At 43.2% G+C, this 27,529-nt stretch overlaps 1 protein-coding gene across 1 annotated transcript in view; it reads right to left on the bottom strand.

Moving 5' to 3' along the window:
* LOC137426465 (ras guanyl-releasing protein 3-like) overlaps positions 1–27,529 on the bottom strand; it is a 309,201-nt gene that overhangs the window by 128,639 nt on the left and 153,033 nt on the right. The window contains exons 2-3 of the mRNA XM_078779402.1: positions 22,944–23,173; positions 9,381–9,486 (exon numbers count right to left, since the gene is read on the bottom strand). Of these exons, the coding sequence (XP_078635528.1) occupies positions 9,381–9,486; positions 22,944–23,046 (209 nt within the window). The 5' untranslated portion in view covers positions 23,047–23,173. The remainder of the gene's footprint in view (positions 1–9,380; positions 9,487–22,943; positions 23,174–27,529) is intronic.

Below are 27,529 nucleotides of genomic sequence, written 5' to 3' on the forward strand. Positions count from 1 at the left end.
ATGGCTCTTCCGGTGACGGCATATGGCTCCCAGACAATTTTGAGTTGAAAAAAAAAAAATTTAAAAAAAAAAATCAGTTTGGAACTGATTTTAAAATACTTGTGATATTTCTTAATAATACTGTGTCATTTTAAAGTAAACAGAAATTAGTTTTGAAGATAAATTTCACGGGTCACGGGTCACCCGTGGGTCGGGTCGGGAACCAATGGCTCGCGAGCATGTCCGCGTCATTGTAAAGGTGAAGAAATCAATTTTATCAGATAGCCAACTAGTTTATCCGCTTCAATCCTGTAACGGAAAAGATGGCGAAAAGAAAAAAAGACGATGATTACCGTGCATTCCAGGCTGCGTGGACAGAGGAATTTGCATTTGGTGAGAGAGCAGGATCTGCGGTATGTCTAATATGCAATGATAAAATTGCATCGATGAAACGGTCAAATATAAAGCGGCACTTCGATACGCACCATGCTTCATTTGCATCGAAATATCCAGCGGGGGACAGCAGGAAAAGGGCATGCGAGGAGCTACAGCGGAGAGTGCAGACGAGTCAGCAGCAACTACATGTGTGGACCAAGCAAGGTGACGGGAATTCCGCTAGCTTTGCGGGTGCTTTGGCAATAGTAAGGAATGGAAAGCCATTCACAGATGGCGAGTATGCCAAAACATTCATGCTTGATGTGGCCAATGAACTGTTTGATGACTTCCCAAATAAAGACAAGATAATCAAACGAATAAAAGACATGCCCCTGTCAGCAAGAACTGTGCACGATCGTAGCATCATGATGGCAAATCAAGTCGAGGAAACACAAATTAAGGACATAAACGCCGGGACATACTTTTCTCTCGCGTTAGATGAGTCAACAGACGTTAGCCATCTATCTCAGTGCAGTATAATTGCCAGGTATGCTGCAGGTGACACACTGCGTGAGGAAAGCTTGACTGTTTTGCCAATGAAAGGGACAACAAGAGGAGAGGATTTATTCACGTCTTTCATGGAGTTTGCTAAAGAAAAAAAACTACCGATGGATAAACTTATTTCTGTCTGTACTGATGGTGCACCCTGTATGTTGGGGAAGAACAAAGGATTTGTAGCGCTTCTCCGTGAACATGAAAAGAGAGCCATCCTAAGTTTTCATTGCATCCTGCACCAGGAGGCGCTTTGCGCTCAGACGTGTGGCCAGGAGCTTGGTGAGGTGATGTCGCTGGTCATTCGAGTGGTCAACTTTCTTGTTGCCCGAGCTTTAAATGATCGCCAGTTTAAAGCTCTGTTAGAAGAAGTTGGGAATCATTATCCCGGTCTGCTTTTACACAGCAACGTGCGTTGGTTGTCAAGGGGGAAGGTGCTCAGCCGTTTTGCAGCTTGCCTGAGTGAAATCCGGACTTTTCTTGAAATGAAAGGCGTCAAGCATCCTGAGCTAGACAACACTGACTGGCTCCTGCAGTTTCACTATCTCGTGGACATAACTGGCCATCTGAACCAGCTCAATGTGAAAATGCAAGGTATTGGAAATACAATCTCATCCCTTCAACAAGCAGTGTTTGCATTTGAAAGCAAGCTGGAAGTCTTTCTCAGGGACATTGAAACAGGTCGTCTTCTGCACTTTGAAAGACTGCAACAATTTAGAGATGCATGCTTAGCAAGTGACTCCACTCAACATCTGGATCTCCAGCAGCTAGCTGGCTTTACGTCCAATCTCCTGCAGTCATTCAAAGCACGTTTTGGAGAATTTCGTGCGCGCACTGGTCTTTTCAAGTTCATCACTCATCCACATGAGTGTGCAGTGGACAATATCGACCTGACATGCATCCCCGGGGTCTCTATCGGAGACTTTGAGCTGGAAGTTGCTGACCTGAAGGCATCAGACATGTGGATGAGTAAGTTCAAGTCACTTAATGGAGAGTTGGAAAGTCTTGCGCGACAGCGAGCAGAGCTGGCGAGGGAACACAAGTGGACAGAAATGAAAAATCTTCAACCTGAAGACCAGCTGATTCTTAAAACTTGGAACGAGCTTCCTGTGACATACCACACAATGCAGCGTGTGAGTATTGCCGTATTGACCATGTTTGGCTCTACATATGCATGTGAGCAGTCATTCTCGCATATGAGGAACATTAAGACCAACCTACGCTCACGTTTAACTGATGGAAGCCTCAACGCCTGCATGAAGCTCAACCTCACCACGTATGAACCAGACTACAAGGCCATCAGCAAAACCATGCAGCACCAGAAGTCGCATTAAAAGTAAGACATGTTTAATTTATTATACGTTAAAAATACTATATGGCTCTCAATGAAATATATTTAGAAATATTTGGCTTTTATGGCTCTCCCAGTCAAAAAGGTTCCTGACCCCTGCTCTAGAGGGTCACCTTTCCCCTTGTATAGAGGGACGAGGGTACTCAGTTCCCAATCCACTGGAATGCGGCCTGCTTTCACCACCAGATTACAGATCTCTGTCATTCTCTTCACACCCCAACTTCCTGCTGCCTTCAACATATCTCCCACAACTCCCGTCCGCCCTCCCGCTTTTCTACTCTTCATTGCTTTTATCGCTTCCTCAACTTCCTTCTCGGTTATCTTCTCTGCCGGTCCTAAAACTGGGTTACTCTCTATGTTGCCATCCCATTCATTCTCTGTATTCAACAGCATTTCCATATATCTTTTCCATCTTCCTTTCATTCCATCTGGGTCCACAACGATTTGTCCCACTTCATCCTTCAAGCAACTAACCCCCATCACATCACACCTCTCTTTCGCTATCTGCTTTGCAATCCTGAATACTGCTCTCTGACCCTCTTCCGAATCCAAGCGTTCTCCGAACATTTTCCTACATGCCTCCTGCGCCTTTGCTACCTCTTTCTTTGCTGCCCTCTTGGCTGCCTTATAACTTTCATGCTCTGCTTTTTCTGCTCCCGTACCCTTCGCTTTCTGCCACTCCTTGAACTTCTTCCTCTTCTCGTCAATCCTCTTTCCAACTTCATCATCCCACCACCATGTTTCCGAGTGCCTCGGTGGTCCTTTTGTCCATCCACATACCTCACCAACGGCTCCCAACAGACTATCTTTCATTGACATGCAACCACGTTCAAGCTCAACCACATCATCATCTACCCTACTCAGCCTCTCTTTTAATGCCTCCCTTACTGTCACCTCTTTCAACCTCCACACCTTCATTCTCGGTTGGTACTTCACCCGCCGAGCTCTCCTGGCATCTTTCACCCTTATGTCGCAGACAACCAAGTGGTGCTGTGAAACAGCCTCCTCCCACGGGATCACCTTTGTGTCCCGGAGGTGCCCCCTATCTCGCCTTCGCACCATCAGGTAGTCAACGGTTGTCATCGACCCACCTGACGTGTATGTAACAAGCTTATTATCCCCTTTCTGGAACTGCGTATTACAAATCAACAATTCAGCTCCATCAGCAAACTTCTAAATCCTTTCACCTTCTCCATTTCTCACACCATATTGGTAACCCCCATGAACTCCCTCAAAACTGTCCATACTCCTTCCCACATGTCCACTTAGGTCTCCTCCTACCACAACAACTTCCTCATCTTTCATGTTTTCCATCAGCTTCTCTATCGCACACCAGAACTTGTCCTTCTCTTCATCGCTCCGACCAACCTGCGGGTCATATCCCGAGATGACGTTCACCAAGAGCTTTCCAATCATCATTTTCACCATCATCAACCTATCACTCACTTTAGTCACACTCACCACACTGTCTACAAACTCCTCAGAAAACAGGACACCAACACCATTCACACCCTCCGGGCACCCTTGCCACACAAACTTGTATTTCTGTCCTTGCCTGCATTTCACCATTCTCACACCACTTCCCTTCCATCTCGTCTCTTGCACACAACATATGTCCACTCTTCTTCTGATCAATACATCCACCACTTCTCCTGATCTCCCTGTCATTGTCCCGACATTCCATGTCCCAAACCTCAGAAACCGATCTCCACTTCGGGCTGTACCCTGCCCATATGTAGTTGTAATTGGCATGGTTTTCTTTTTGAGGCAATGTTTTTATGGCCGGATGCCCTTCCTGACGCCAACCCTCTTAGTCGCCTCTTACGACACACAGGGATACGGTGTACCTATTCTAACCAGGGTACACACCGTACACACCGGTCCAAGTCATTGTAATTCATGTAAAAGCACAAGGATGGCCGAGTCGTCCTCCCAAATACATTACACATACAAGCTCCTCCACAAGCTTGAGATCACCATTGATAACAAAGAAAAGGTTCGTTTACACTGCACGTTAAGCAGCTAAGATGGCCAGGCGTACAGAATGTAAATGCAACGCTTTCGAAGGTGAGATCCTCAGTGACCAGAAGCACTCGGAGCCCTCAAGCACGTCGGGCAAACGAGCCTCAGGAAGGAGGAAAGAGGCCTCAAGCACGTCGTGCAAACGAGCCTCAGGAAGCAGGAAAGGAGGCCTCAAGCACGTCGTGCAAACGAGCCTCAGGAAGCAGGAAAGGAGGCCTCAAGCACGTCGTGCAAACGAGCCTCAGGAAGCCTTGTCTTGTCCTTTCCTCGCTTGTTTAGCCGATGACGACGAAAGGAAGACCGACGAGGGTCGAGTTGAACCTTCCCGCGCACATCCTGAGATGATCGACTATTTTCCGGGTCATGCTCAATCTCGGCAAGTTGTGCAAGCGAATCTTCCTCACGTACCTCACGTACGGCACTAAACAGAGAGACAGTAATAGAGGCTGCACGTTTTGCAAAAGCAACTGAGTCAGGAGGATTGCAGGAGTGAAGATGGTGGATAGAAGGACGATGGATAAACTAAAGGAAGGGATTGGAGTGTAGATGAGCTTGACAGGGAGATTGTTGAAATGCTGGTTGAGATGGGCTAGACACTTAGCGTGCGTGGGAGAAGAGAGAATGGCAGAGAGAGCGGATAGGTTGAGAGAGCAAGACAGGAGGTAAAGAGGTAGACCATGGGCAGTTGAGATGGGAAAATTGTGTGAGGAGGAATATCAGGAAGGTGGGGTTGGTTGGGGAGTGGAGCGAGTTGGCTGAGGAAAGAGTGGAGTGGAAGAGTATCATGGTCAAGGCAGGGCAGACGTCTGGTCCTGTTGGACCTCATTCCCCCAACCCCTCCTTATAAAGAGAAGAGGAAGATAATAAGACTGTGTGCATTCCCGAGAAGTTGTAATAAGGGTTTCACAAAAAAAAAACAATTTATAAACCTTAGAATATCCAGTACAACAATCTTCAATTTGGTCGTTATCGCAATCACTATGAGTTAGTGAGACATGATTTAAAGTAAACTGATAATTGGGGGTTTTGTGATGTGTCCATACCACCATGAACATAATGGTTATTTAAGCATAACGGTTATTGTGCTCTTCATTGGTGCAACGAAAGAATAACTAACCAATGTAAACCCACAGAAACAAGGACATAAATGAAACAGGTAGAAAGAAAGTGATAGAGAAGAAAAGTAAGATTTCCACAGGGCCTTAGTTATCATAGACCACTACCCAAAGGGAGCAATGGCGATTTGCACAGATTTATATTAATACCGGATGGAGCGAGACACAGGTAACATCTGCCAAAGTATATCACACAGCGAGCACACACAATAATTCTGTGTGAGTTCAGAAAGGTTCCAAAAGTTAAGATCGATAATGCATCTTGTGCTGTGGTTTGTAGCTTAATGTCGAAATCACATCTCGCTGAACTCCAAACCAACATCACATCTCGCTGAACTCCAAACCAACATCACATCTCGCTGAACTCCAAACCAACATCACATCTCGCCAACTCCAAACCAACATCACATCTCGCTGAACTCCAAACCAACATCACATCTCGCTGAACTCCAAACCAACATCACATCTCGCTGAACTCCAAACCAACATCACATCTCGCTGAACTCCACACCAACATCACATCTCGCTGAACTCCAAACCAACATCACATCTCGCTGAACTCCAAACCAACATCACATCTCGCTGAACTCCAAACCAACACCACATCTCGCTGAACTCCAAACCAACACCACATCTCGCTGAACTCCAAACCAACACCACATCTCGCTGAACTCCAAACCAACGTCACATCTCGCTGAACTCCAAACCAACATCACATCTCGCTGAACTCCAAACCAACACCACATCTCGCTGAACTCCAAACCAACACCACATCTCGCTGAACTCCAAACCAACATCATATCTCGCGAACTCCAAACCAACATCACATCTCGCTGAACTCCAAACCAACACCACATCTCGCTGAACTCCAAACCAACATCACATCTCGCTGAACTCCAAACCAACACCACATCTCGCTGAACTCCAAACCAACACCACATCTCGCTGAACTCCAAACCAACATCACATCTCGCTGAACTCCAAACCAACACCACATCTCGCTGAACTCCAAACCAACATCACATCTCGCTGAACTCCAAACCAACATCACATCTCGCTGAACTCCAAACCAACACCACATCTCGCTGAACTCCAAACCAACACCACATCTCGCTGAACTCCAAACCAACACCACATCTCGCTGAACTCCAAACCAACATCACATCTCGCTGAACTCCAAACCAACATCACATCTCGCTGAACTCCAAACCAACATCACATCTCGCTGAACTCCAAACCAACATCACATCTCGCTGAACTCCAAACCAACATCACATCTCGCTGAACTCCAAACCAACATCACATCTCGCTGAACTCCAAACCAACATCACATCTCGCTGAACTCCAAACCAACATCACATCTCGCTGAACTCCAAACCAACATCACATCTCGCTGAACTCCAAACCAACATCACATCTCACTGAACTCCAAACCAACATCACATCTCGCTGAACTCCAAACCAACATCACATCTCGCTGAAATCCAAACCAACACCACATCTCGCTGAACTCCAAACCAACACCACATCTCGCTGAACTCCAAACCAACACCACATCTCGCTGAACTCCAAACCAACATCACATCTCGCTGAACTCCAAACCAACATCATATCTCGCGAACTCCAAACCAACATCACATCTCGCGAACTCCAAACCAACATCACATCTCGCTGAACTCCAAACCAACATCACATCTCGCTGAACTCCAAACCAACATCACATCTCGCTGAACTCCAAACCAACATCACATCTCGCTGAACTCCAAACCAACATCACATCTCGCTGAACTCCAAACCAACATCACATCTCGCTGAACTCCAAACCAACATCACATCTCGCTGAACTCCAAACCAACATCACATCTCGCTGAACTCCAAACCAACATCACATCTCGCTGAACTCCAAACCAACATCACATCTCGCTGAACTCCAAACCAACATCACATCTCGCTGAACTCCAAACCAACATCACATCTCGCTGAACTCCAAACCAACATCACATCTCGCGAACCCCAAACCAACATCACATCTCGCGAACTCCAAACCAACATCACATCTCGCTGAACTCCAAACCAACATCACATCTCGCGAACTCCAAACCAACATCACATCTCGCGAACTCCAAACCAACATCACATCTCGCTGAACTCCAAACCAACATCACATCTCGCTGAACTCCAAACCAACATCACATCTCGCTGAACTCCAAACCAACATCACATCTCGCTGAACTCCAAACCAACATCACATCTCGCTGAACTCCAAACCAACATCACATCTCGCTGAACTCCAAACCAACATCACATCTCGCTGAACTCCAAACCAACATCACATCTCGCTGAACTCCAAACCAACATCACATCTCGCTGAACTCCAAACCAACATCACATCTCGCTGAACTCCAAACCAACATCACATCTCGCGAACCCCAAACCAACATCACATCTCGCGAACTCCAAACCAACATCACATCTCGCTGAACTCCAAACCAACATCACATCTCGCGAACTCCAAACCAACATCACATCTCGCGAACTCCAAACCAACATCACATCTCGCGAACTCCAAACCAACATCACATCTCGCTGAACTCCAAACCAACATCACATCTCGCGAACTCCAAACCAACATCACATCTCGCGAACTCCAAACCAACATCACATCTCGCTGAACTCCAAACCAACATCATATCTCACGAACTCCAAACCAACATCACATCTCGCTGAACTCCAAACCAACATCACATCTCGCTGAACTCCAAACCAACATCACATCTCGCTGAACTCCAAACCAACATCATATCTCGCGAACTCCAAACCAACATCACATCTCGCGAACTCCAAACCAACATCACATCTCGCTGAACTCCAAACCAACATCACATCTCGCTGAACTCCAAACCAACATCACATCTCGCTGAACTCCAAACCAACATCACATCTCGCTGAACTCCAAACCAACATCACATCTCGCTGAACTCCAAACCAACATCACATCTCGCTGAACTCCAAACCAACATCACATCTCGCTGAACTCCAAACCAACATCATATCTCGCGAACTCCAAACCAACATCACATCTCGCGAACTCCAAACCAACATCACATCTCGCTGAACTCCAAACCAACATCACATCTCGCGAACTCCAAACCAACATCACATCTCGCGAACTCCAAACCAACATCACATCTCGCTGAACTCCAAACCAACATCATATCTCGCGAAATCCAAACCAACATCACATCTTGCTGAACTCCAAACCAACATCATATCTCGCGAACTCCAAACCAACATCACATCTCGCGAACTCCAAACCAACATCACATCTCGCTGAACTCCAAACCAACATCATATCTCGCGAACTCCAAACCAACATCACATCTCGCTGAACTCCAAACCAACATCACATCTCGCTGAACTCCAAACCAACATCACATCTCGCGAACTCCAAACCAACATCACATCTCGCTGAACTCCAAACCAACATCATATCTCGCTGAACTCCAAACCAACACCACATCTCGCTGAACTCCAAACCAACATCACATCTCGCTGAACTCCAAACCAACATCATATCTCGCGAACTCCAAACCAACATCATATCTCGCTGAACTCCAAACCAACATCATATCTCGCGAACTCCAAACCAACATCATATCTCGCTGAACTCCAAACCAACATCATATCTCGCGAACTCCAAACCAACATCACATCTCGCTGAACTCCAAACCAACATCATATCTCGCGAACTCCAAACCAACATCACATCTCGCTGAACTCCAAACCAACATCACATCTCGCTGAACTCCAAACCAACATCACATCTCGCTGAACTCCAAACCAACATTGTATCAAATCGGACTTACACTTTTTTAGTAGGACCAAATGTGGGTGCAGTAAGGCTGAGCGTCTACCCAAAGATGTTTTTTGAGCAGTGTCGAGTGTCTACCCAAGGAAGTGAATGCCGTCAGGCCTGGAAAGGATATGCCAGAAGAAGCTTTTGAGCTAGATCTGCCGAGGAGATGAACCAGGGATGCATTAGGAGCAACATGTGGGGCAGCGTTGAGTCGGCAGGGATCGGACTGTCCTCATCTGTGGAAAACATGGGATGCACAAAGTCAACTGTTTCAACATCAAGATGCTGAATTATCGTGTTTATATATTCACTTCCAGAAAAACAGGGAGATAATCAAGGGGCCATTTGTATATCATGCAGCCACAGAGGAGAGTGGAAAGGTTATCGATTATATTACCCATTTTTCATTAATGACAGTTATATTCAAGTCCAATTACCAGACATATTGAAATAAAAATAAACCTCTTTCGGAAGCAGTCAAAGTTGCAGTATGTCGGCTTCTTCTTCCTTCTTCTTCAATGAACATAAGCATATTTATAGATCGGAGGCAAAATTAACAACCCGGCATCATCAAGGGCACATTTGTCAACATTCAACGAATAACATATAATTTTACTTCTAAGGTAACACTTTTACAATGACTCTTAGCCAATCTACAGCAAAAAAACATTTCTTTATGTGCAAAGTTTATATTGCTTTGGTACTTTCGCAATGTATTCTGGCATCTTCATCAATCTTCTAATTTCTGAAAATGCTCGAGAATAAAAGGTATGGCTTTTAAAATGACGATAGTGTGAGTTGAGACACCAAATATGGAGAAGTGGTATTAATAACGTGACAAATAAATGCAAAACGACATAAAAAGGAGTGACGTAAACCAGGGTATTATGGTATTATTGTGTGTGTATATATATATATATATATATATATATATATATATATATATATATATATATATATATATATATATAATAAAATAAAAGATAATGTGTGTCAGCAGTTAGTGTGTGTGTGTGTGTGTGTGTGTGTGTGTGTGCGTGTGTGTGTGTGTCTCCTCCATAATTGCAAAACCATGAAACCTAGCATCCCAAAACTGTGTACGCATGGTAAGGGAACTCCAAGGGAGTGCATGAATGAAAACTTTGTGTTTGGGTAAATTTAAACACCTCTTTGGAAGATAATTAACCTGCTTATTTAATTAAAACAAAACCAGGCTTTTGCTGCGAGGGACAGCGGGCTTGGTCAGCCTGTTATCCGTCGCAGGAGTTTTTGTCCTCCGTCGCACCGCGGAGCGAAAGGGGGACTATGTAAGCTTTGTTTTGGGCTGCTCAAAGAGACCTTGCCTTGGAACAGGCCGCTACGGTTTCTGCACGATTAATCGCTCAAATTTTATTTTTTCACTTTCCTCATACATCATCAAATGTTTTATCTTCATACCTAGGAATCACTGTATACACTGCTTTTGTAGGTGCTATAGTTTTCAAATTAGGGCTAATTAAAGTATATAATCGAAATATGATTTCACATTTCAGGAACACATCACATGTGGACTGAATAACTGTCTAAATCTGGAGTGAAATCTGCAAAATATTAAGAAAGTGGCATTTATTATAACTAAGCTTATTTATTTATTTTTATTTATGCAATAAAGGCTGTCATACCCCATCCATATTTACACACGAAAACACAAAAACGCAATTAATTAATTAGGAGGCTGGAGAGATTCCCCAAATATATTTTGTTTTACTTCTTTTCGACATCATTTGAGCAACAGAACCATATACAGAAACATTCACTTTAGTAATATATATGGATGAGAAAATACATCGGATGTTTTTATGCCCCCGCCCCCGAAGGTGGCCGGAGGCATTATGTTTTCGGGTTGTTGGTCCGCCCGTCCGTACGTCCGTACATCCGTAGGTCCGTCTGTCCGTCTGTCCGTCCGTACGGGCTAAACCTCGTTTTTCTCAGCAACCACATGTCCGATTGAGACTAAACTTTCAGGGTAGGAGCGACACCCATCCAGAATGTTTTTATGATAATTGTGACATCATAGATCACGTGGTATGGCAGACATCTTGGATTAAACGCAAATAATTAAAAAAATATTTCTCGGAAACCACTGAATGGAAAATTTGAAACTTGGCACATTGTCAAGTACTCCCAATGGCGAACAAAAGCATGATAATGATGACATCATATGTGAAGTGGTATACCAGCCAAAACGTTTCAATCAAATTCCTTATCCTAAAAATCTGAAATTGCATGCACATTATCTATGATCCATTTGTATTGAAATATGACATTTATGACATCATTGGTCACATGGTTTGGCAGCCATATTGGATGTAGCCTAAAACCTTCAAAAACAACTTCTCCCAAACCACCAAATCAATTGACTCAAAACCTTACGTGTGTCATTGACTGGGCATGGCGATTAACAGTTGATCACGAGAACATCGTTGGTCACATGATGTGGCAGCCATATTGGATTGAAGGAAAATATTAAATAATTATATTCCTGAAACTGCTTACCCTATCAATGCCAAATTTTACAATCATCTAACACCATTGTTGCATATAGTTTGAAAATGATGATGTTGTAGGTCACGTGGTTTGGCACCCATCTTGGATAGCAAAACGAACCTTATCCAATCACCACAAAACTTCACAAATGTGATCCCCAACACATACATATGCAGAGTGTGCATTTTTAAAGGTCATGTGTCATGTGGTGTGGCAGCCATATTAGCTTGAAAGCCAATATTTAAAAAAAAACCCTTCTCTTAAACCGATTCACCGATCGATGTGAAACTTGTCATGGCTGGTAAAAATGTGATACTTGAAAACAGCTGAAGAAATTTTAATCAAACTTGTTTCTTTTTAGGACAGTCAATGAGGGTATTTTTTTTTTTGTATACAGGACCGAGCTCGTGTAAGAGCTAACTAACATTAATCACAAAAAAACAAACGGACACATAAAACATATAAAAAAGGGAGCAAGATGGGGAGAGAGAGGGAAGCACACAAGTACAACATTTGAGAGCAGGGATATTGGGAGATCTGTGGGAAGTAGGGGGCTTGGAGAGAGGAGGCATGGGAAGGGGGGTGGAGGGGTGGGAGAAGTATAAAACACATGGACACTGCTGGGACTTCCAGGAAAGAAGTCGGTATTTCAAAAAAGTGGAAATGGGGTGAATTAACGGGGGTAGAAAAGTTCAAGGTTTTGGATGGGGGAAGATAAGAGATGGTGGTGAACATCTCTTTTAAAGACCTGGAGGGAGGAGTGTGATGGAAGAGAATGCGGGAGTTTGTTCCAGAGGCGGGAGAAAAGAGGAATGAAAGAGTGAAGGTGAGCAGAAAGTCTTGATTTTGGCAGTTTCTCCAGAAGAGGGTTGCTGATAGATCTTGTGCGACCTGTAGGAATATTTGGGGGACAGAGCACAGACAGAGCTGGGGGAGCTAGGCCAGAAAGGAGTCAGTAGAAGACAGAAAGACCACCAACCTGCCATGTTGGCCCTCAGAGTTAGCTTCATCGTGGGAGATTCCAATGATTCTGAAAGCTTTGGTTTCAACAGCGTGAAGCCGAGCTAGGTGTGAGGCAGGAGCACCGGCCCAGAGGGGAGAGCAGTATTCCATTGAGCTGCAGTTGAAAGCCTTGTATGTGGTGAGGAGCTCAGGTGTGCCTAGGAAGGACTTCGCACGACGGAGGATGCCCAGTCGGCGACTGGCTTTGGAGGCCAGCTTGGAAATGTGGTTTTCCCAAGAAAGATCATGGCAGATAGTGAGACCCAAAATCTTGAGCGACAGAACTTCTTGGAGAGGATTGTTGAGAAAGTAGATGGGAGGGTTGTCCAATTGGTCTTTTAGGAGAGACAAAGTGAGAGTGTGAGATTTGTCAGGATTGAAAGACATGTTCCACTTGTTTGACCAGTCTGTGATTTTGTCCAGGTCTGCAGAGAGTGAGGAGGCTGCAGACTGACGATCTGAGGGATGAGGTATGGAGTGGCAGAGAGTGGAGTCATCAGCAAAGGGATAGAGAGGATTTTCCAGAGAGTCGGAGAGATCATTGATAAAGACCAGAAATAGCACAGGGCCCAGAACACTGTCTTGGGGAACTCCAGCCTGAACAGGAAGGGGAGATGAAAGAAATCCATTCCGGGCCACACGTTGACTACGACCAGAGAGGAAGTCCGCAAGCCATGCGTGGAGATTTCCATGGATACCATAGAAGGAGAGTTTGATGAGCAGGGCGGGGTTCCAGACCGTATCGAAGGCACGTGATATGTCAAGGGAGACAGCTCTGATTTCCTGTTTGGCATTGAGGACCTCCATCCATTGTTGAGACAGCAGAAGCAGCATGTCCAGAGTAGAGTGACCTGGTTTTGTCACAAGTCGTGACCACAGTGCGATTATTCTTGTTTGATTGTCAAATGCACAAATCTTTTTTCGATTAACTGTGCAATAAGGTGCAACTCCCAATGCCTTCTTCACGTGTAATAAAGCAAAGGGTGTTGGACTGTTGGTATTGGATCGGAATGGTAGTTTAATTCGGATTAATTTGATCCCTTGGACTACATAGTTGCAATATGGCATTTATTGTAAATAAAAAACCCATAAAATACACAGCACGTGTGGTTCAAATTTGACCTTGATAAAAGGTCACGTAATCAGTTAGGGCAGATCAAATTTTAACCCACAGAGAGGATCAAATGGAATTGTAAGTGTTAATACAAGGAAAAGTGTTAATGTTATAATTGTGGAAAAGTGTTAATATAATGTTTTGTTTCTAATATGATAATGATTCAAACAATTTTGGATGATTAAAAGCTCATTTATTCAAAAGTACTGCTGTATTCAACTGCCTCGTGTGTGATAATTTTGTTCAGAAGAATATGAGTAAAGGAAGCATAAAACGATGCAAAAGGTCAAATGTTGTTGGTGGTGGCCTTTGAAGGGACATCACATGTATGAGGAAAAGGGAGACATAAGAGAGTTTCGTTTTGTCACTACCCTGACTGTAGGACAGGTGTCGTGGATGAAGGTGGCATCAAAAGAGCAGAAGGTCCGACAAACACGATCCGGCGCCACATTACCCGACCCGTGTTGACAAGCACAAGGTAAGGTCGAGCTTATATGAAGGTCTACCATCCAATCACCAGGGCGTACTTTCAGGTATTGAGATGACCACCCAAATACAGTTATGATCATCAGAATGGATGCTAACCGCGTGTTGCGTGAAAAGATGGGTGTGAGCGGGCGACGTCCACCTTGAACAACCGGATGAAAGAAGGAACATCGAGTTCATCTTTTACATCGAGTTCATCAAGAAGGAACATCGAGTCCATAGAATCCAAAATAAAATTATCTGATTGTTGAGCACAAAGAAATTGCACGTGATAGAATTTTTTTTTACGGCGATATCAGTATAAACCAGCTCATCATCACACAATATTTTAAACATTTTATCAACCACTCCCCAGGTGAGAATGAGTGATTAACCTGACTATAGTGTGAAATCAACAGATCACATCCTTAGTTTGCTGATTAAAACTTCAATAATTTTCAGAATTTAACCTTATGCAGTGTAAAGACCAAAAATTGAGAGTGCCACGAAAAAAAAAGGAAACCCCCACCCCCCCCCCAGAATATTGCCCAATGAGGAAGGGTGTTACAATCCCACCATATTTGTACAGGTAAGAAAGATATGGCCCTGAATAAAGCTTGATTAGTCTACTCTGAGAAGTTCTCAGGGTCACGGACAGAACATTTTGATGACTAAGATGCTTTAACCGAAAATTCGAAGCTTTTTGTGTGCGACTGTGAATGCCAAAAGACTGCTGAGCATTATGGGAATGATCTACCTGCGTGCTAACTCATATAAATGCTATTATATCAGGTACGGTATAAAATAATACATGTTTAGTGCTTGTAAAAATAATCATAGCAATGAAGATCAATTATCATAGTAACTATACTATTATATAATACAGGTTTAATTTAATTGTTTAATACTATTATAATAATAATACAAGGTACAAGGTAGTAATACAATATAATAATACAATAATATAATACAAGATAATAATATTATAATAATATAATAATAATAAAATAATACTAATAATATATAATATAATACAAGGTAATAATATAATAATACTAATAATATATAATATAATACAAGGTAATACTATTAGAATAATATAATAATAATATAATAATACTAATAATATATAATATAATACAAGGTATTAATATAATAATACAAGGTAATAATATAATAATACTAATAATATATAATATTATATTATACAAGGTAATAATATAATAATATAATAATAATATAACTAGAACAGCACTCAGTAGAGAGCATACCTTCGCCTGGTTAGCCGTTTCACTCAATGGTGAAGAATCACTTAAAAAATTATACTAGCTGGATCTGGATCTTCACCAAAATTGAATCGATTCTTCCTTGACACACACACAACCTGTCCACCAAGTTTCGTCCAAATCCGTCCATAAATTTTTTGAGATTTCCTGCTATGCATCGTTTTTGGTCCTATCTCCTAATGGTTAAGAATCACTTAATTAAATTAAATAATTCTCATATCCGAATCCATATTCAGATCTTCACCAAAATCGAATCGAATCCTCCTTGTCACACACCCAACCGGTCCACCCAGTTTCGGCCAAATCCGTCCACAACTTTTTGAGATATCCTGCTATGTATCGTTTTTGGCCCTATCTCCCAATGGCGAAGAATCACGTGGAAATTCTAGTAGCCGGATCCGAATCCGGATCTTCACCAAAATCTAATCATTTCGTCCTTGTCACATGCGCTACATCTTTGCTAAATTTCGTCCGAATCCGTTCACAACTTTTTGAGATATTTCGTTCACAAACGGACAGACAGGAGTGAAAACATAACCTCCATCCAACTTTGGTGGCGAATCACAAGCAATCTTGACAGGATGACTAAGGGTTACACAATGAAGGTTACAGCGCATTCATTTGCCCTCCTCCCGAAGGGGCTATCCCCCCCTCCCCCACGCCCCGAAAGGGTTCTCCCCACCATTGGCATCAATGGGGTTGCATGTTATCAGACCGTGCCAACTTGAAGAATGTGACAATCCACATAACAAGTTTCTTCCAGAGGAGTCGGAGGATGACGATGAATAGCGACTAACTGTATAAGACAACAAATGCCTAATGGGCTGGTAAACCTGGCTTACTGGATTACCTGATTACTTTGTGCTTATTTAAGTAATTTTGATGATTTCCTGGGTGCCTTAAACCTAGGTATACACACTGAAAAAATCTCTCTAGGTTGACTACTATTCGACAGAGCCATTTTAGTGGATCAGGATGTCACCTTGGGATGCCATCTTGGACTTGTCAATAAATAATTAACTGATGGTAATTTTATTGATTCAATTGGATTCCTTGGGCCCTAAAACCTAGGGTTAGACACCAAAACCACCTTTCTGGGTTGAATAATAATTGAGATATGGCCATTTTAAGCTCCCGGCGGCCATCTTGGACGCCATCTTGAAAATGACCCCTTTCCGGAAGTCAGATGTTACTACATTTTTAGTATGTTATTTAGCATGCCCAATGGTACCAGAATCCATTGAAAAACCTTTTGTATCAATTTTTTGGGGGTTCAACCATATATTGACCCCTCTATTCGCTTTATCGTGGCGTTTTTCCAAAGACTCTTTCAATAACAAAAGTAATGATAATAGCATATTATTTATGTTATTACAAAACAATATTATAACTAATAATATCCCACCTCCCCAAGGTGTTTTTCGTCCTTGAACAAACGTTGAGTCAACGTTTATAAATAGCTTATCATGTCGTTTTCATGGGAGCAACAGCCTCTACCGGAAGTAAAAATATTATAAACCACAAACACGCATGATTAGCTTTTTAAACAGTCGCTAATGCTCTTTATAACACGAGACTAAATGAAGAAATTTGGAGGAATGCCGACATCCGTGAGGTAAATTTTACTTACAGAACTGAGCGAAGATCTACGGTACTCTACATACCCCACAAATGTTGGGTTAATAACATGGCCCTTTCTGGCGCAACCGTGGCGTTTTTCGTAGTGAACTTTTGAAACCCCCTTCTGCTGTTTAACACGAAACTGAAAGGGAGGAAGCTCGGGTTGTGCTCATTTATCAAGCAGCTGGCTTGCGCTTGCCAAGCCAGCCGTTCCTTAACGGTTTTGAATGGAGTGCTTGCTCGAATGCTTAAACTACTTGGCGATCTCTCCACAAGAAACTTGGTAAATGAACACACACCCAATGTTCTTCAGGCCCCACCATATATCGTCTGTAATCCATATACCCCAAATAGGAATTGACCCTTCCTGCCGCTCCCATAGTGAGCGGGTGTACTAGTTTCTAAAATCCTCAATTTTCGTCCAATTCACTTGAAATTTGAATAGGATTTACATATTGGCGAACTGAATTCAACCACCAACTATTTTTGAGATCAGCATCGACCCAAAGATCAACTTAGGCCAAAGGTCAACAACAAATTCAGATTTTTAAAATCCTCAATTTTCATCTGATTGACTTGAAAATTGAATGGAATTTACATATCAGTTAGCTGAATTCAACCAACAACTATTTTTGAGGTCAATATGGGTCACAAGGTCAACATAGGCCAAAGGTCAACCGCTTTTTTGAAATTTCTAAAATCCTCAATTTTCTTCCGATTTACTTGAAATTTGAAAAGGATTGTCATATCCGCCAACTGAATTCAACCACCAACTATTTTTTAAGATCAGCATAGGTCATAAGGTCAACATAGACCAAAGGTCAACGACTTTTTTCAAATTTCTAAAATACTCAATTTTCATCTGATTGACTTTAAATCTGAATACGATTTGCATATCAGCTTACTGAAACCAACCACCAACTATTTTTGAGGTCAACATAGGCCAAAAGGTCAACATAGGCCAAATTTCTAAAATTGTCAATTTTCATCAGATTAACTTAAACTTTGAAGATGATTTGCATATCAGGTCACTGAATTCAACCACTAATTATTTTTGAGGTCAAAAGGATGCTCTACTGGTGCCATTCTACTTTGTTCTGTTTTGCCAAGTGTCGCTTTATGAGTGATTTTTTATTTGTTGTCTGTTTGTCTGTCTGTCTGTTTGTTTGTTTGTCTGCACAGAATAAATATGATTTTCTCCGCAACCATTGGTCCGATTGACAGGAAATTTTCACCATAGTTGCAGCTCCACCTGCATAATTTTTTTTAATGATAATTATGATGCCATAGGTCACGTGGTTCGACCGCCATCTTGGAAAAACCGAAAATCTTTGCACCTCTATATCTCCGAAAGAGCTGAATAGAAAAAATTGAGCCATGGCTCATTGTAAATAACTCTCCATGGGGAATAAAATATGTTAATGATGATGTCATAGTTGTCTCCATTATGACGTCATAATTCGACAAGTACAAATCTTCATCCAATCACGGTGAAATTTCTTGAGCGTCATGTAGGCATAAATTGGTGGAGAGAAAAAATGACGGTCATCGGTCACGATGGATTCATCATTGAATTAACCTTCACGATTCAAGTCACCGGATTCATCGGTCACGTGGTTCGGCAGCCATCTTGGAAACAACCCAAAAAATTGCATCTCTATATCTCCAAAAGTGCTGCATAGAAAAAATTGAAACATGGCTCATTGTAAAGAACTCTCCATGTGAAATAACATCTGTTAATGATGATGGCATAGGTGCCTCCATTATGATGTCATAATTCGACAAGTACAAAACTTCATCTGATCAAGATGAAATTTATTGAACATAATCTTAGGGATAAATTGTTGGAGAATAAAAAAAGATGATGCCGTCATCGGTCACGTGGTTCGGCCGCCATATTTGTTTTAACACAAAAGCTTTAAAAACCACTGAAAACACATCCTGGCGAGGGTCTGCAATCTCTGATTGCTCTTTCTTGTTTATTTTGTAATTAGAATGCCTTGCCATGGGAGGACCTATTAAGCTGCATTATACACCTTAATATGGTGTGCGTTTAAAACATAGAATTCTTCTGAATTATTTATAGTTAACTAGCTGAATGCACCCGGCGTTGCCCGGGTTATTTTTGAATGAATTTAATCTTCTGTACATAGGTCTGATGCGAGCCCAGTATCAGTTAGTGCTCAACGATTCCTTGTTCTTTCTTCTGTCGGGCCCCGCGAGAGAGAATTTTGAAAGCATGTGTTGCAATCAGTCAGATATTCATATTAAGTGCATAAGTTGTAGTTCAAGAGAATTTTGAAAGAAGAAGATTTATTGCGAAATGGGCCCAGCCCGGCCGAGGTGGGTGGGCCTCGGCCGGCCTCACCACCTGGCCTATAACCTTCCCGGGGCCCGTCCCGACATTTTTTGTTTCAGAGGTTTCCTCCTATCTTTCACCATTCAGGAGATTAGCGCGTGCAGACAAACAGACAAACAAACAAACAAACAAACAAAAACTTTCTTTTACATATATATAGATAGATTAGCCTAATCAACTCAGGAGTTCATATCAATCATTTTGGTGTATCACACTCCACATCAGAAAGCTCCAGTAGAACTCCACAAAAAACATGCCTCACACACACAACTCATCCGTTTATAGAATGGGACAGGGTATTCTATTCATCCTACTATATTAAATAAGGCAATTATCTGTATGTACATATGTTTTGTGAATGAATGTATGTATGTACATCTGAAAATCATACATTAAAAAACAGGGTTGTCCAATCTCCGCCAAATTTTGCATCCTTGTTGGTAGTATCCAGGTGGGAGGAGGGGAGGGGGGAATATACTAGAAACACCTGCTACGAAGGTAGCCGGGATGTCTACTTCGCGCAATTAAAGACATTTCTATAGCATGGAATGAGTTTGTGAGCTTAATATTGCTGTAACATTGCTGTAACATCACAGTGAAAGCCCGTCTACTGATTCCTTAGAGCATCTTACTATAATTCACCAAATGTCTGTCTGTCTGTCTGTCTGTTCCCAGGTACCGCAAAAACGGCTGAACCGATCGCAACGAAATTTTGGGTGGGTAATCCTGGGACCCCCTGGAGTAAAATAGGCGAAATTGTTTTTCGAATTTTTTCCCCCAATTTTCCAATTTTTCCAATTTCCAATTTTTCTAATTTTCCAATTTTCCATTTTTTCCAAACGATGGAATAATATTTACCGATATGAACAGTGATGTGGCTTTTGTTAAAATTCTACAAATACCGTTTAGATTTTGATGATTTGCGTGTGATATGATTTAACGGATGTTTATATAAATCGTTTAAAATAAAAAAAAGCCTTCAATTTCTGATATTTTACCTTTTCATTTGGGCCTCCCGATTGAAGCCCCGCCCATAGGGCAGGTACCGTTGCTCGTAATAAATAAATAATGAAGTTCCTAGACGCCGGAGAGGAAAGGCCCCTGTTGAAGGTAGGTATATAAAACTCGTTTGCAATACAAATTGTGTACATCATGTGCAATTAACGACGTGGTCGTTTTGTCAATGTTGCTCAGCTGTGCTCGTTCTGACAATGGAGTTAATACTGTCTGGTTCACTACTGGCAGCAGCGTTCTGAATGTTTGTGAACTTTAACGGTCAACTGCTGTTATTATTACCTTTTATCTAATCACATTCGTTCTTGCATCAAATGTTCTCCCATCGAGTGGTCACATGGCAGGGGAGCCATTATGAGAGTGATGGACATGAAAATGGACACCCTGCCAGAAAACGATTGTCTGCAAGCTGTTGGGAAATTCTCTGATAACCTTTCATAATACCATGACACTTATGGCAAGAATGAGCAATCAGAGATTGCAGACCCTCGCCAGGACTTGTATTGTGTGGCAAACAAATGTAAGGATGTACTGAAAGGTTGTTGGTTGCAAAGGAAATGTCTAAATGGTCTCGTTGTAAATGTGCGAAGGTCAAAGGTCTGAAGGTCAAAATATATAAAGGTCTGAAAAGGTAAAATAGGTCTAAAGGGTGTAATTTAATATTTAAATGGTCAGGATTGTCTGAAGGGGTCTAAAGGATCTTAAAACATCTAAAAAGGGTCTAACTTTTTTAGACGATGCGAAAGGTCAAATAATGAGAAACTTTACGAAAAAGGGTCGAGGGGTAGGGTGAGATGGAAGCTTGGAGAAGATGGGGGTAAGGGGTGGTCTTGGAGGAGGTGGGGTGAGTGGGTATATGGGGTGAGTGGGAATCTTGGTGGGGGCCGGGCAATAAGGATATGAGGGGGCAGTGAGGATTAAGATGGTAGGAGGCTGGACAAGGGGGAAGAAGGGAGAGGGCAGGGCAAGTGGTGTAGGGAGGGGCCGAGGCATAGGGGGTGCAGAGAGGGGGTACATGGGGTGGCGGAGGGATGCTTAATTGCAGTGAATTAGAAGGGGTGAGGTGGGGGTGACATGTTTGTGATGGAGGTGATGTGGGGAAGGAGACCGACATGGAGGGGTTTAACCCCATAATCCTACATTCATTACAAAACGTATTTGGTTGGGGTATTCGACGAGCAGAAAAACGAAGCAGTTTACTCGACGATTTGAGATCAATCTGCCAAACCCCAAAACCGGAAAGCGGAAGCCATTTATGAAGCGAAAGGGACAATAAAAGGTAACACATTGATCAATTAAGACTCGTGAATGAAACACAAGGCCTCGCTCTTCATGGATATCGGACTCTTCTGGTCTCTCGTATGGCAGCAGACATTCGTACTTCTTGTAACGTACGGCATCCCATATTTCCAATACGGTTAATGGGCGAATACCACTACTACCTTCGCTATAAAGATAACAAAATCTAGTCTCCTTAAGAAGTAATAGAACCACGTTCAGAGGCCATTTCCCCCCGCAGAGCAGGGGTTGGCCTTTTTCGGGCACCGTGGACCCCTTTTTGAAGCAACGTTTTATGGCCGGATGCCCTTCCTGCCGCCAACCCTGTTGGTAGCCTCTTGCGACACACATGGAATTACCAGTGAACTGGTACTCAATTTGCCGACCCCGGAAGGATGAACAGGCTGAGTCAACCCCTCTGGCATTAATTCGGCGATCGACTGAAATTCGAACCCAGGATCCTAGGATCCCAAGCCGGCACCCTAACCGCTAAGCCAACACCAGGCTTCACTCCCCCCAAGAAGTAATAAAATACAAAATTGATATTGAATCTATACACACTCCAAAACTATTCGAAAACACACGTCAAACTGGATAGCGAATGAAATACAGAGTAATTCAACTTTATTTGGCGATTTGGCAACACAATCTTTTTTTAATAATTCGTATTACTATTTGATATTCCAAATATGGACGGACGGAGCACAATTTCTCACATTCCAATAGGGTTTTCTTGAATTATGACATAGGTAGTGGGTCGTGATTGATTTAGTGGTGTGAAGCCAGCTTGCTTTTTGGCGATTTTGACGTATCCTAATGAGCGAATTTGGCGACTTTAACATGAAAAGATATTTTGCGGACAAGCAGATTCAGATTCCACATACTTGGAATATCCTAAAAACACTTGTTTCATGCTTTTATCCCAATATTCAGTGGTGACTCTTTTGGTGGGAGTCACCACTGAAGTATTAGTGTGTGCTCTGCGTATTAGTGTGAAATGAGGAAACAAAATAAAAAAGGGCCACCAACCGAAGGCTTGGATGCACGTTTCCAGAAATTCATCCAGGGTGATGGATTTCCCGAGGGCCGCGACGGCAGGTGAAACCTGTGCGGCCGCTGGAGTTCCGGCCATGCCAGCGTTCACTCTGGGTCCACCACCCCCTATCGCGGCGCGGCAAGACCGATGTCTGGACACACAGGGCGAAAACCTCGACGACGTATGCAGCTCGCTGGCACGACGGCACGGCTTTCGCACCTTCCTGTGGGCACACAGACAAATAGTGCTCATTATCGTTAGCGAGTCAGGTTAGCCTTTAGCATCTAGCTACATCTACAGCAGTTACAAAGGTTAAAATGAAGAAACTTCTGCACCGAGTGTTATTCACCAAAAGTGTTTCCTGAAAAAAAAAGTCTTAGATCATTTCAAACGCTTCAACAACCATAAACAAAGAAACTTCCAATGCCAGAGGAAGACAGCTATCCCACGGCTCAACAAAAGGGGCTCTATCACCCTGTGGGAATAAGAGTTATACTTGTGATACACCCGTGCGCAAGGCTCCAGCCCTCTGCAACATTCATATCATCGACTGTGGCATCGGGCCATGAGAACGCACATTCCATATAAAGGATGCCATCCATGGCTGCCCAATCGAAAGAGGCCTTCGAGCAGATCTTCACCTGAAAATTTAAGATAGCAATAGGCTACCAGGTGATGCATTGCTAGTACAAGCCTCATTGTACAAGGCTGACGTTACAATACTATTATCCGACTTGTCACTGTCAATGGAATAAATAAATAAAAGAAGCCCGTTAAGCTGCTGCACGGAGCAGAAGGATGTCGTTTTCATATTTTCAGCAAAAATTGGAACAATAATTAAAGCAAAAAGTTACAAATTAATAAATTGGCTTTCAAAATTCAAACACGAGGTCATGGAATTTATCATTGCAGTTGACATCGAATCCTTCTTTTCTGCAGAGGCCTAATCTTAGATCATGAGATCAGTTTTAGACCTGGTCATTCTACCTTGGACATGTTGCTTCTACTCCCACAACTATGGATAGAAGCCCTCAATCTCAAACATGAGATGAGGACCTTCTCTCTGGATACATCTCGAGCATTGATGCGGTTTGGCCTCCACACTCTCTGCCTATGGCATCCAAGGGCACCTCCTCTCATGCATCACTGACTTCCTCCACACCTGTATTCAGCGTGTAGCTCTTAAGGAGATCCTCTCATCTCATCTTCCCATCAAGGCTGAAGTGCCCCAAAGCAGTGTCTTGGGCCCAGTCTTGTTCCACATCTTCATAAATGATCTTTCTGATTCCCTCGAAAATCCTGCCCATCTCATTGCTGATTTATTCCACCCTCTAGCGAACCATTTTTCATCCTTCAGACAGGCAGGTAGCAGGCATCTTCCTCTCTGCAGACCTTAATAGAATTAGCTATACATCCTGTCTCATAGCCTGGAGTTGGCTTAGTGGTTAGGGTGCCGGCTTGGGATCCTAGGATCCTGTGTTCGAATCCCGGTCGATCGCTGAATTAACACCAGGGGGGTTGACTCAGCCTGTCATCCTTCCGAGGTCGGCAAATTGAGTACCAGATCATGGTAATTCCCTGTGTGTCGCAAGAGGCGCCAACAGGGTTGGCGGCAGGAAGGGCATCCGGCCGTAAAACATTGCTTCAAAATGGGGACCACGGTGCCCGAAAAAGGCCAACCCCTGCTCCGCAGGGAAAAAGGCCAACACTAAAGGTGGTTCTATACATCCTGTCTCTCCAAAAAACGCTCCCATCTACCTCCTATACAAACCAGTTGAAGAGTCTAAGTCACTCAAAACATATAGGCCTCACCATCAGCCGTGACCTTTCATGGGCAGACCATATTTCCAAGATGGCCTCCAAAGCCAGCCAATCTGACTGGGCATCCTCCATGATGCATGTTCTTTCCTTAGCCAATCTGAACCTTTGACAACATATGAGGCTTTACTTTGCATATTAATGGAGTACTGCTCTCCCATTTTGGCTGTTACTCCTGCCTCAAACCTTGCCCTTCCTAATGCCATGAAAAGCAAGGCCCTCAAAATCATTGGGAGCTCTCGCAATGAACCTGAGTGCCTCGGCCTATTACTTTGGCATCACTGACTGATTGGTTGGTTGCCCCCTCTGTATTGTACCACCTCCTTTTTGGTCTTGCACCCTCGATCTTCTCTTCGATCTATCCCTCCCATGTTTCTGCAGGGCACACATGATTTATCAGTAGCCCTCTTCTTGTTAATGATCAAATAGCATACGAACCAGCAGGATAACTGGGATAACGAACAGTACTCACCTTTGAGCTGTATAATCTTAGTTTGATTCAACCTGGAAATAATCTGTCACCTTGGTACCTCACAGGCAGAGCATTGGATTTTTTTTATTTTTATTGTATACTGAATCGAGGCTCGTGAAAGAGCTAACATTTATTTCACTAACAAAACAACCAGACAAACAAAATATACAAAACGAGGGAGCGGAAGACAAAATGGGGAGAGAAGGGGAAGCACACAACCACAACATTTGAGAGCAGGGAGAAGTGAGGGAGGGAGAGGGCTTGGGGGGAGGAGGCGTGGGAAGGGGGGGGGGGGAGAGGTATAAAACACAAGGGGACCGAAATTACTGGGGGTAGAAAAGATCAAGGTTTTGGATGGGGGAAGATAAGAGATGGTGGTGAACAGCTGTTTTAAAGACCTGGAGGGAGGAGTGGGATTGAAGAGAGTGTGGGAGTTTGTTCCAGAGGCGGGAGAAAAGAGGAATGAAGGAGTGAAGGTGAGCAGAAAGTCTTGATTTTGGCAGTTTAACCATAAGAGGGTTGCAGGCAGATCTTGTGCGACCTGTAGGAATATTTGGGGGACACAGAGCACAGAGAGAGCTGGGGGGGGGCAAGGCCGGAGAGGAGTCGGTAGAAGACGGAAAGACCACCAACCTGCCTGCGGTGAGTGAGTGAAAGGCCCTTGGAGTTAGCTTCATCGCGGGAGATTCCAATGATTCTGAAATGCAGAATATGACACATTTAGCTAGGCATCCTGGCTGCTGGCATTGTGGTAGATGTTGAAGATCACACGGCGTACTTTGCAAAGGGTACGGCAACATTTTCCGGCGACGTACAAATTACAAAATCCTGCCCCATCCCATCTCCTCCCACCACTGGGAAGGCAATGGCAAAACCCCCAATGCAAAAATCTTATCATGAGACCTGCCCCATGACAAATAATGAAAGAAGAAGCGACGTGGGCTTGCCAGCACCCAGATGATTCCATTGGCAAATAACGATGGGTATGTCCAAATAAGTTATACCTCGATATATTTTCTTACCAATTAGAGATAGTTGAATATCTACCATATAAAACACAATGTGTGTGTGTGTGTGTGTGTGTGTGTGCGTGTGTGTGTGTGTGTGTGTGTGTGTGCGTGTGTGTGTCCGTCCCCCTTCATACGGATAGGTTTTAAAGGCTTTGAGTAGTGCTTTAAGAGGGATTTGAGTGGGGCGGTTTAAGGAGCAATCTTTGAACACGACTGTTTGTCAACCGATTAAAAGACCCAAAAGACTGAGGACAAAAAAGCCCCCAAGGACCAAGAAGACCCTGAAGACCAAATGGACCCCAAACACCCAAAATACCCTGTAAACTGTTAAAGAAACAAAATACCATGATGACCCAGAAGACCCAAAGGACCCAGAAGACCCAACATACCCTGAATACTCAAAATACCCCAAAGACCCAAAAGACTGAAAAGACCCTGAAGACCCAATGGACCTCAAAGCCCTGAGGATCCAAATGACTCAAACAACCCCAAGGACTCAGAAGACCCTCAATGACTCTGAAGATACAAAATATCCTGAAGACCCAAAAGACCCTGAAGACTGTTAAAGACCCAAAAGACCATGAAGACCCAAAAGACACCGATGAACCAGAAGACCCAAAATACCCCTAAAAGACACTGAAGACACTGAAGACCCAAAAGACCCCAAGGACCCAAATTACCCAGAGGACACAAAAGACCTCAAGGACACAAAAGACCCCAAGGACTCCAAAGACCCAAAAGAAGAGTAATTATGCCCCTTACATTGGAATTGTAGACGATGGCTTGCAAACTCAGCCTCAAGGTCGGTGTACAGAAGCGGTATTTTTTTTATCACAAGAAATACAAGGAACAGGGAGGTGAAATTTGCTGCACATGATGTGCAATGCGCACAGAGTAAAACGAGTATTAATATACGTCTGTAGGGTGTCTAAGAAATAAAAATGATACAAGCACACCTGGCACTAGGCCCAGACTTCAGACTTTGGCATGCTCACGTGACTGTACCTTCAAAAACTGTTCCAACCCATCATTTTTGACGGGCTTTGTACTCGTTTAAAAATAAAGCATTGAAGTTTCTGGAACGTATGACCTTTTGAACACTTCTCGTGTTATGTACATGCCTGACTTTTTGGGTCAGTTGGGGAGTCAGGAGTCGAAGAATGGGAGTTTGAGGAGAGATATTTATAAATAAATAAAACCGAAGCAGTTGAGGATAGGAAAGATAAGGAACGTAGCTCGCAGGATGGCTCACATTGACGTTTAAAAGGTACAGAAAAAT

The sequence above is a fragment of the Myxine glutinosa genome, chromosome 5 (genome assembly GCF_964187855.1).
Source record: "Myxine glutinosa chromosome 5, kmMyxGlut1.1, whole genome shotgun sequence".
Lineage (NCBI taxonomy): Eukaryota > Metazoa > Chordata > Myxini > Myxiniformes > Myxinidae > Myxine > Myxine glutinosa.